Source organism: Saccopteryx leptura, chromosome X (assembly GCF_036850995.1).
Source record: "Saccopteryx leptura isolate mSacLep1 chromosome X, mSacLep1_pri_phased_curated, whole genome shotgun sequence".
NCBI classification, from domain to species: Eukaryota; Metazoa; Chordata; class Mammalia; order Chiroptera; family Emballonuridae; genus Saccopteryx; species Saccopteryx leptura.
In genome coordinates, this window is record NC_089516.1 from 72,671,481 (window position 1) to 72,683,579 (window position 12,099).

Consider the following 12,099-nt stretch of genomic DNA (forward strand, 5'->3'; position numbering starts at 1 on the left):
CTGGCCAGTGCAGGTTTGCATTAGATTCGGACAGGCAGTAATGAAACAATGGAGCCAAGAGTTAGTGGGCCATCATCTTTATCCTAGCTTGCACCTAGCGGGCAAGTAAAAACACACAGTGGGCTCTGAAACCCACTCATTTAGTGCTTACAAAGCTACTGACTTATCCGAGTTTCCTAGAATCAAAGGTTTCTAGCTCACCAGCCTTATTCACTTCTGTTTCTTTCTCCCTGCACAAACTACAAACTGCCTTCTCCCTCAGCACTCCACCATCTTGGCTGCTTCTCCTCGCCTACATGTGGCCTTTATCTGCTCTCCTTTCTCTGCTCTCTCCTCTAATGCTAATCTCAGGAACCGATAGAGAGCAAGCTTGTCTGCTCCCATTTTATAGTGTAGAAATCAAAACCTTTAATCCAATATACAAACAAGGAAGTCTCTGATATAAAGTCACTTATCTGAGGCATAATGGGATTCCTCATGAGAGTGCACTACCCCACATCATGAAATCAGTTAAGGGTGTGGGGAAAAGCTTAGTCTTAAAACTAAGCTTTAGGCTATAACCACCCTGCTAGCTTACAGCCTGTCCCCCACACCCAATACAAACTATAAGCGAGCAAACATGTATATCAATTTGCAAATTTATTTGACCCACAATGGGGAAATAAATACAAAAAAAATGGGAGCCTGGGTATTTTAAATGAGAAACAATCACATTAAACAAAGAAAGAACTAATAAAAACAATTTATGAACACACTACTTTGATTATATGTCATTAATCTAAGAAAAAAAATAAGTACAAGCAAATCTTAAACTCCTCAAAGTGGGCTTGCTTTTTAGTGATGCCAAGTGTAGCAATTCTGATGATATATTGTGTGTAATATAATATGTAAAAGCATTGATTTTGCTGAGAACCAGGGTTTTCACTGTGGAAGAAGTGGCTACAAATAGGAAGTGAGGGAAAGTAAAGAAAACTTTTGGGGGGTGGGGCCAATAAAGGGTGCCGCTCATTAAAAAAAAAAAAAAAAAAGAAAACTTTTGGAGTTGAAGAAATTAGTATAAAGTTATCATTCATAAGATATATTCCTAGCTCTGTTCACTGAAAGGACTAGAAAGCAGTGAGTGACACTTGAATATCAGTGAGCACACTTAGTGCCAAATCTAGGTTGCTAAATGACATCCATAAAAAAACTAAAATTTCTAGAGTAATGGCTGATTCTAGTGCTGGGGGAGGCAAAGCACAAGATGAACATTAAACATCTTTTTTTTTTCTGACTTAAGAAGTCAGGGGTGGAGTTGGGGGTGGACAGGCAGAGAGACAGACTCCCGCATGTGCCCAACCAGGATCCACCCCACCCGGCATGCCCACTATGGGGCAAAACATCTTTTTATTTAATTACAAAAATTGTAATTGACTTTAAAGAGAGATAAAATGGGAGAGAAAGAGAGAGAGAAGCATCGATTTGTTGTACCACTTATTTATGCATTCATTGGTTGATTCTTGTATGTGCCCTGACTGGGATCAAACCTACAACCTTGAGGTATCAGAAGGGCATTCTAACCAAGTGAGCCACCGACCAGGATCAGCCCTGAACATCTAGTGCAGTGGTTCTCAAAGTGTGCTCCAGGGCACACTGGCGCGTCCTAGAAGATTTCCAGAGAAATATGTGCCTGTTGGGGACCAAAACACCAACAAGGTTTTTGGAGTTTAGATTTTTGGGGACAGAGGTGTGGGGAATTGTCTGTAAGCTGACAGTCTGCCCAACCCCCCACCTGACTTGCCTGATTAGGTTGCAAAAGGCTATTAAGCTGTGGTGCTGGATTGTTTACACTACCACCCTCCATGTTCCCTGGAGAGACTGAAGGCAAGTTTCTTCTATCCTTTGTTTGGTGTCAAGTTAAGATGATATGTATGGTGGGGGTTTTCTGCACTCAACACAATTAAGAGTAAAAAGAGAGGAGTTCTTGGCCTGACCTGTGGTGGCGTAGTGGATAGTGTCGACCTGGAAATGCTGAGGTTTCTGGTTCGAAACCCTGGGCTTGCCTGGTCAAGGCACATATGGGAGTTGATGCTTCCACCTCCTCCCCCCCTTATCTCTCTCTCTGTCTCTCCCTCTCCTCTCTAAAGTGAATAAATAAAAAAAGAGAGGAATTCTTCAATGTATTGATGAGGAAATAAGAGTTTTCCTTTCAAATAGATGTCCAAACATTGAAGAAATCGCTAGGACACATCAGGCTCATGTTTCTCAGAAACACAAGAATGAAAAAACACATTTGCGCCGGGACCTGCCGATTTTACTAAATCTTATTGAGAATGTGTCTATATATATAAAAAGATAAGAGGCCCTGGCCGGTTGGCTCGGCGGTAGAGCGTCGGCCTGGCGTGCGGGGGACCCGGGTTCGATTCCCAGCCAGGGCACACAGGAGAGGCGCCCATTTGCTTCTCCACACCCCCCCCTTCCTCTCTGTCTCTCTCTTCCCCTCCTGCAGCGAGGCTCCATTGGAGCAAAGATGGCCCGGGCGCTGGGGATGGCTCTTTGGCCTCTGCCCCGGGCGCTAGAGTGGCTCTGGTCACGGCAGAGCGATGCCCCGGAGGGGCAGAGCATTGCCCCCTGGTGGGCAGAGCTTCGCCCCTGGTGGGCGTGCCGGGTGGATCCCTGTTGGGCGCATGCGGGAGTCTGTCTGACTGTCTCTCCCCGTTTCCAGCTTCAGAAAAATACAAAAAAATAAATAAATAAAAAAAGATAACATTTTTGTTGTTTTTTAACTTTTTAACCCCTCTTTTTTACGAATTCTAAAAAGCATAACTCAAAAAATGTAACATAAAAATGTTTTTTAATGTCAGAATAAATTTAATTTTGTCATCTTTATTTCGTTTAATTACCATAAAAGCACGCTTGGACTTTATTTTTTTCTTTAATATTTGACTTAATTTTTATAACATATTTCTCAGAAATTTGTATATAGTGCTCCTACAATTATTTGTAGGATTTTAAATGCGCCCCGACTTCAAAAAGTTTGAGAACCACTGATCTAGTGTCAGGTTCAGCCTTGAACAGCTAGTGTCAGAAAATCTGGCTCTGGCAGGATAGCTTGGTTGCTTAGAAAATCGTCCAGAAGCACAGAGGTTGCTGGTTTAGTCCCTGGTCAGTATACATACAAGAACAGATCAACGTTACTCTCTCTCTCCCCCCTCCCCCCTCCAAATCAATAAACATTTAAAAAATAAATCTGACTGGCCTTGGCCAAGTAACTCAGTTGGTTAGAGAATCTTTCTGATATGCCAATGTTGTAGGTTTGATCCCTGATCAGGGCACATACAAGAATCAACCAATGGGACGTGAGGGCGATCTGGCTGCGACATCTGTCACCCCATTGATCGCCAGGGTTGATTCGGCTGATCTGGCTGGCTAGGCGGGTGTCCCCTTCCTCCCTCACCGCTCCATGTGCGTCCCTCCCAAAGCTGCGCACTTGGTCGAAGAGGACGACCTTCCCCGCTAGAGGAGAGAACCGTTCTTCTGTCAAGGGTATACGAGTAGCTGCGCTCCCCTGCTAGAACCTCCAAACAAGTCTCAAGAATCAACCAATGAATGCATAAATATGTAGAATGACAAATTGATATTTCTCTCTCTCTCTCTCAAATCAATACACAAGTTAAAAAAATCATAATGGATTATGATACCCACCAAGAATCTATAATCAACAATTTGTTAAATTTGCTTCATCATATATTTGTCCATATATTATGAATTCTTTTTATTATTCTTGTAACTTTTCTGTAAATTTGAAAATGTTTCGGCCCTGGCCGGTTGGCTCAGCGGTGGAGCATCGGCCTGGCGTGCGGGAGTCCCGGGTTCGATTCCCGGCCAGGGCACACAGGAGAGGCGCCCATTTGCTTCTCCACCCCTTCCCCTCTCCTTCTTCTCTGTCTCTCTCTTCCCCTCCCTCAGGGGGGCTCTATTGGAGCAGGGATGGCTCGGGCACTGGGGATGGCTCTGTGGCCTCTGCCTCAGGCTAGAGTGGCTCTTGTCGCAACATGGCGACGCCCAGGATGGGCAGAGCATCGCCCCCTGGTGGGCAGAGCTTCGCCCCTGGTGGGCGTGCCGGGTGGATCCTGGTCGGGCACATGCGGGAGTCTGTCTCTCCCTGTTTCCAGCTTCAGAAAAATGAAAAAAAAAAAAAAAAGTAAAAGTTAAAGGACTTAATATATAGCAATAGGAGACAACAAAAAAGTCAAAGAAATGAAGAAGTTTGGGCAGAACAGTAAGAACTACTAGTAACGACTGATACAAAGCTCAAGCCTCTGAAACACTATGTATGGAACCTGCTGCCTTTGCTAACTCAGTCAAAGCTTAGTGTCAGTTTTCCTCTATTGGATCCTAAGATGTGTTTCAGGGTCGGGGGTGGGATGTCTCTCATTTTTCAGTAAATATCCACAAACCTATCAACAAACTGTACTTAAAAACCGTGAAACTACATTTCCCAAAAGACACTTAGCCCTCCGTGTTTTGAAGAGATTACAATTTCTATAGGTTTTCACAGGTCTCGCGAGGTTTTATTAAATCTCATTAAAGCGCCCTTCCGAAAGCCATTTTGTTTTTCAGGGTTCCTTTGGAAGGATACTTGACGGGAAGTTCCCACTAACCAGTTGCGGCAGTTGCTACAGTTCTCTCTTCGGTATCAGCATGTTTTCATTGGCCAAAAACGCGCTGGGTCGTCTCCCAGGTGAGCAGAAATTGTGATTAAATCCTTTCCAGCGGCCTTTTATCCGTTTTCTTCGTGGGCGCTCCTTGCCCTTTCCCTCTAACTACATTCTCAACCTCTAATTCTAAATGCTCGTCTCCCACCTCGCTCTAAATTGGGAAGATGACCTTAGTATTAGCTTAATCACCCAGTGTTTCTGTTGCTTTTTGAAGCTCTCTTTCTGTTAACGGAGTCGTAGCCTAGCCTTGCTTTCTTGTTAACCATTGGTAACCTATGATTTCAGGGAAGAACCTGCTTGGTGGATACTTTTTATTTCTTAAGTAATTTCGTTCATTTTAGGTTTGGGGGTGTATTTACCCCCAAATAGAAGTCTTTTCTACAAATCCTGTAAGCGTAATGGAGGGAAGCTCTAAATCCAGCTCTTTATCTGGTTTCATCGTAAGGAGCAAACCTAAATGGTAGCCCTGCAGCTTTTGTTATTTGTGGCTTATTTTTTATTTAAAAGTTAGAAGGGTACTGGGAAATTTTGAGACCAGCATTATGTATTTAGAATGCACTAGATGGGAAAGAGGAAAGTTATTTCCGTGAATGGATATGCACTGAAGGTGACCTTGACTAAAGTAAGTAGGTTTTTTTTTTTTTTTTCAAGAGACAGAGTCAGAGAGGGATAGATAGGGACAGACAGACAGGAACGGAGAGAGATGAGAAGCATCAATCATCAGTTTTTTGTTGCGACACTTTAGTTCATTGATTGCTTTCTCATATGTGCCTTGACTGACCGTGGGGCTACAGCTGACCGGGTGACTCCTTGCTTGAGCCAGTGACCTTGGGTCCAAGCTGGTGAGCTTTGCTCAAACTAGATGAGCCCATGCTCAAGCTGGCGACCTCAGGGTCTTGAACCTGGGTCCTCGGCATCCCAGTTCAATGCTTTATCCACTGCGCCACTGCCTGGTCAGGCTGTTTTTTTTACAATGAAAGTGATGTTAAGCAATTATTTAGCCATCTTTTTATTTTCAGTGTACAGAGAAGTTGTATGTATAACTAGATTCTGTTCTGAACACTCAAGCAGATTTGATAATAACTAAAATATAGTTGCCGGACAGTTTTATTTCTTCATCTAAAATTCCCATATTTTATCTGTTTCACATTGGGCAAACCTCTCTGAACCGCATTTTCCTCCTTTTTAAAATGGGTTAGTAAATAAAGATTACCGCAAAGTTCTTGAGGACTGCATGAGATTACTAATAGATAGTAACTAAACCAACTGTTGTCACAGAGCAGTCTAAAAAAATCCAATTGGACAACCTGAAGGTTGAAGTCATGAGGTGTGAAAAATTATTTGGTAATCTTAATTTATTTGCCCTTTGAGCTGGCATGGCCTTTAATTAAGGAAAGTCTCACCCCAATGTGGAATTCACAAACTGACTTTTTAACTGATCTAGAACAGGGTATATTGTGAAATATTGGAAAATTTGCTCATCCAAGTCTGAGTAAAGGTGAAAAAAACTAGGGCAGTTCAGAGAAGAAACCATTAACTAAAAATAACTATCCTTAAATAATATATTGAATTGTATAGAAGCAATTATTTATTATAGAGAGGGAACAGGCAGACAGGAAGGGAGAGATCTGAGAAGAATCAACGTGTTGGGGCACTTTAGTTCATTGATTGCTTTCCCATACATGGCTTGAACGGCATGGGGGGTTCCAGCTGAGTCAGTGACCCTCTTGGTCAAGTCAGCAATCTTTGGGCTGAAGCCAGATACTAAGGTGTCGAACCTGGATCCTCAGCATCCCAGGTCAAAGCTCTATTCACTGCACCATTGCCTGGTTAGGCAAACAATTATATTAAGTGCTGGTGAGGGGTCAAGATTGCTAGGTGTTTTGTGCTTTTTTTTGTTTTGTCTTTTTAAAATGTGCTTTCCAGCCTAACCATGTGGTGGCACATATGTATAGAGTGTCCAACTGGGACACTGAGGGCAGATTCGAAACCCCAAGGTCGCCACTTGAGTATGGGCTCACTGGCTTTAGCATGTGGGATCATAGACATGACCCCATGGTCCCTGGCTTGAGCAAGGAATCACTTGCTCTGCTGTAGCAGGTTGTGTGTCCCATGTGTCCCCCCCCCCCCCGTCAAGACACATGTGAGAAAGCAGTTAATGAACAACTAAGGAGCCACTACGAAAGACTGATGCTTCTCATCTCTCTCCCTTCCTGTCTGTCTGTCTCTGTCTCTCTGTTTCTGTCACATACACACAAAAAATGCTTTCCATTAGTATATAAGTACCTTTAAAACAATAAGGTCTGGCCACTTAGATTGGAGGGGGATTTAAAAACAGCTGGGAGCCTGACCAGGCAGTGGCGCAGTGGACAGAGCGTCAGACTTGGACGCAAAAGACTCAGCTTCGTGACCCTGAGGTCGCCAGCTTGAGCGCAGGCTCCTCTGGTTTGAGGAAGGCTCACCAGCTTGAGCCCAAGGTCGCTGGCTCGAGCAAGGGGTCACTTGGTCTGCTGTAGCCCCCTCCCCCCAGCATATATGAGAAAGCAATCAACGAACAACTAAGGTGCCGCAACAAAGAATTGATGCTTCTCATCTCTCTCCCTTCCTGGCAGTCTGTCCCCATCTGTCCCTCTGTCTGACTCTGTCACACACACACAAAAATAATAAAAAATAAATTAAAAAAAATGGCTGGGAATATGCATTTGCCAGTCTTGGCTCTTCTTGGGTTCTTCTAAGTGTCTCCAGAGGCAGTTTGAAAAAACTGTACTAAAATGATAGTAAAAGCAAAGTTTGTGTTCATTCTGTTGAAAAATCTTGACCTCAACCAAAATAGTGGTACTCTCTTCATGATCTTTTTAGTGTTTTGTTTTTTGTGTATGACAGAGACAGAGAGAGGGACAGATAGGGATAGGCACACAGGAAGAAAGAGATGAGAAGCACCAGTTCTTTGTTGCGGCACCTTAGTTGTTCATTGATGAATTTCTCATATGTGCCTTGACCGGGGGGCTACAGCAGAGCTAGTGACCCCTGGCTGAAGCCAGTGACCTTGGGCTAAAGCTGGTGAGCCTTGCTCAAACCAGATAAGCCCGTGCTCAAGCTGGTGACTTTGGGGTTTCAAACCTGGGTGGTCCGCATCCCAATCTGGTGCTCTATCCACTGCGCCACCACCTGGTCAGGCCCCTCCCCCAACATTTTATTATGAAAACTTTCGGACCTACAGAAAATTTTGGAACAATTGTATGATGAACATCCTCACATCCAATTAATATTTTGCTGTATTTGTTTTGTAACATATCCATCTGTTAATTCATCTTAGTTTTGATGCTTTTCAAAGTATGGTACTTTTAACAATATGTTTTAAAATTTTGATGAACTGCATAATACTGTAAAGTTAATTTCCTTGGCTTTCCTGTTTGCCAGTATCAATTACATGCGTTTTCTTTTCATATATTGTTATTTTTTTAAGTTCGAAGCATTCAGCAAACAGTGACAAGGCACAGCCACCAGAAACGGACACCTGATTTCCATGACAAGTATGGTAATGCTATATTAGCTGGTGGAGCTACTTTCTGTATTGCTACATGGACATATGTAAGTATGGTTGATTGATAATTTCTGGTTTAGATGTTTTTCATTCCCATCTAGCTATTACATTAAAAATGCTTTCATGCAGTAGTATACATTTCTACTTAGGAGGGACTTTTGAGATTTTCTAATGTAATAACCCACCTAGTGCAGGAATTTCAACATTCAGCATTCATTTATCACAAAGCAGCCCTTTCCATGTTGTATAGCTGTTTTAAAAGGATCATATGTTGATCCTGACCAGGCGGTGGCGCAGTGGATAGAGCGTTGGACTGGGATGCCGAGGACCCAGGTTCAAAACCCTGAGGTCAAAAAAACAAAAAAAAACAACCCTGAGAATACCGGCTTGAGCTTGGGGTCGCTGGCTTGAGCCCGAGGTCACTGTCTTAAGCAAGGGTTCACTGCCTCGGCTGGAGCCCCCTGGTCAAAGCACATAAGAGAAAGCAATCACTGAACAACTAAGGTGCTGCATTGAAGAATTGATGCTTCTCTCTGTCTGTCTGTCCCTATCTGTCCCTCTGTCTCAAAAAAAAAAGATCATATGTTGAGTTAAAATCTACCTCCTTCATATTCCCAGTCATTCCATTGCAACGCAGAGATTCTGATCTCATTTCCATTTATCAGCCATGAGATGTTAGAAAAATTGATACCATGTGTCCTGGATGTTCTCTTTCAGATTAAACTTCCTTCTGTCTTTTTTTTTTTTAAATATATATAGTTTCCAGGGTTTTCACTATCTTGGGTCACCTTCCTTCCCTTAGTTTTTCTTCTAAAATTTCTGATGGATGAGTTATAAAGTGACTTGCAATCAATATTTTAGTTGTTTTTACATCTTACATTTAACAATCTATTTAATAGTCACTGTACTTGCTGGTTAAAAGTAGTAGTCTTGAAGTGATAAAATACAGAAGTTGATTTGAAAAGATATGAATCAACACTTGCCTTAATGAAGATACTTGACTATGCCTTTTTCATGGTGGTTTTGATCTTCCGGAAATCGAATATACTGTTAAAATAAGTGTGTGTGTTTAATTAAGAGTAAACAGACATAGAACAAAGGTGTGATTAGGGTACCTTTGGAGTTGAGGCGCTTCTTCATGAGAGGGTATTACAAAAGTGCTCTTTGGCAGTCTTTAGGTAGTTGAGGTTGAGTGAAGCAGCATTTTGAGGAAGTAGTATAAAATGGGAACTATGAACTTGAGTTAATTCAATAAAATTCAATTCCTTGTTCATACTAGCCACATTTTAATAACCTACATGGCTAGTGGTTAACATTTCCTTCAGCTCAGGAAGTTCTGTTGAACAACATTGCTCTAGTCTAGACAATTAGGACAGTGATTAGATTTGCCTCCATGGAGGGTACTATATCCTAGTGAGTTTGTTCGTTTTTCACCTATAGAGCAGAATACCTTGGTTGCTTTGAAGAAATTGTCTGCAAGGGAGAGTGAACTCTGCTTTCAACATGTATAACTGACAGCATTTTAATTCTTTTAGACAGTAACTCAAATTGGAATAGAATGGAACCTCTCCCCTGTTGGCAGAGTCACCCCAAAGGAATGGAGAGAATAGTAATCATCCCAGCTGGTGTGCTTGTCTGAAAACCAACTCAAAATTGATACCAAGTGAAAGCACTGTGTATCCATTCAAACATGGCATGATTGAAGAAATAAAGTACATTTGAAACCTTCATTGTAGGTTTGTTCATTTTGTGAGTGGATCCAAGCTTGATCACCTTTCATTTATTTAACCTTTGTGTAAATCAGGGGTCCCCAAACTTTTTACACAGGGGACCAGTTCACTGTCCCTCAGACTGCTGGAGGGCCGGACTATAAAAAAAACTATGAACAAATCCCTATGCACACTGCACATATCTTATTTTAAAGTAAAAAAAAAAAAAAAGGGAACAAATACAGTATTTAAAATAAAGAACAAGTAAATTTAAATCAACAAACTGACCAGTATTTCAATGGGAACTATGGGCCTGCTTTTGGCTAATGAGATGGTCAATGTCCGGTTCCATATTTGTTACTGCTAGCCGTAACAAGTGATATGACGTGCTTTAGGAGCCGTGATGCCTGCGTCCCGCGTCACCGGAAGTAGTACTGTATGTGAGTGACACCGCACTTTGTGGTGTATCCGCACCCTGTGCTCCTCTCACTGACCACCAATGAAAGAGGTGGCCCTTCTGGAAGTGCAGCGGGGGCCAGATCAATGGCCTCAGGGGGCCGCATGTGGCCCGCGGGCCGTAGTTTGGAGACCCCTGGTGTAAATACTAATCAAGCACTGCCCAGCCTGTGGTGGCGCACTGGATTGAGTGTCGATCCGGAATGCTGAGGCCACCTGCTCAAAACCCTATGCTTGCCTGGTCAAGGCAAGTACGAGAAGCAATGACAACAAGTTAATACTTCCCACCTCCCCATGGCTTTTCTCTCCTCTCTAAAAAAAAATCAAAATATGCCTGACCAGGCGGTGGTGCAGTGGATAGAGCATAGGACTGGGATGCAGAGGACCCAGGTTCGAGACCCCGAGGTCACCAGCTTGAGCATGGGCTCATCTGGTTTGAGCAAAGCTCGCCAGCTTGGACCCAAGGTCGCTGGCTCCAGCAAGGGGTTACTCGGTCTACTGAAGGCCCACGGTCAAGGCACATATGAGAAAGAAATCAATGAATAACTAAGGTGTTGCAACATGCAATAAAAAACTAATGATTGATGCTTCTCATCTCTCTCCGTTCCTGTCTGTCTGTCCCTGTCTCTCCCTCTCTCTGACTTACTCTGTCTCTAAAAAAAAATAATTTTTTCTTAAAAATCAAAATATATTTTTTTAAATATCAAAACACTATACAACTTAGTTTTTTTCTACATGAGGCAGTGTGGGAGGAAAATTTGGCTGTCAGCTGGAATTCAAGTCCATGAATAAGTGATCACAGTTATGGGTCATCTTGGAGCTAAAAATTTGATGCCCAGATCTTGGTTCTGCCTACTGCTTTGTACCTTCTGTTTATATTTATATTTGAAACTGATACTAAGTCTTTTTCACTTCTGTCAAAAGAACCACTGGACCCAAGCTGAGATTGGCCCTATTAGATGAACTCGGGATGGCTGAAGACTAGCTAAGCTCCTTGGTTCCCTTGGCACATTTATCTTTTTTTTTTTTTTTTTTTTTTTTTCTTTTCTTTCTTTATTTATTTATTTATTTTTTAAAATAAATTTTTATTAATGGTAATGGGATGACATTAATAAATCAGGGTACATATATTCAAAGAAAACATGTCTAGGTTATTTTGTCATTAAATTATGTTGCATACCCCTCGCCCAAAGTCAGATTGTCCTTCGCCACCCTCTATCTAGTTCTCTGTGCCCCTCCCCCTCCCCCTAACTCTCCCCCTGTCCTCCCTCCCCCCATCCCTGGTAACCACCACACTCTTGTCCATGTCTCTTAGTCTCATTTTTATGTTCCACCAATGTATGGAATCATGTAGTTCTTGTTTTTTTCTGATTTACTTATTTCACTCCTTATAATGTTATCAAGATCCCACCATTTTGCTGTAAATGATCTGATGTCATCGTTTCTTATGGCTGAGTAGTATTCCATAGTGTATATGTGCCACATCTTCTTTATTCAGTCTTCTATTGATGGGCTTTTTGGTTGTTTCCATGTCTTGGCCACTGTGAACAGTGCTGCAATGAACATGGGGCTACATGTGTCTTCACGTATCAATGTTTCTGAGGTTTTGGGGTATATACCCAGTAGAGGGATTGCTGGGTCATAAGGTAGTTCTATTTGCAGTTTTTTGAGGAACCACCATACTTTCCTC

General features: G+C 42.4%; 1 protein-coding gene across 1 annotated transcript; it reads left to right on the top strand.

The window, feature by feature from the left end:
* The first annotated feature begins 4,564 nt into the window (after window positions 1-4,564).
* Window positions 4,565-9,974, top strand: COX7B (cytochrome c oxidase subunit 7B). The gene is made up of 3 exons (XM_066356284.1): window positions 4,565-4,723; window positions 8,167-8,291; window positions 9,780-9,974. The coding sequence occupies exons 1-3, from the start codon at window positions 4,684-4,686 to the stop codon at window positions 9,852-9,854; spliced, it is 240 nt and encodes a 79-aa protein (XP_066212381.1). The 5' UTR covers window positions 4,565-4,683; the 3' UTR covers window positions 9,855-9,974.
* Window positions 9,975-12,099: the final 2,125 nt, after the last annotated feature.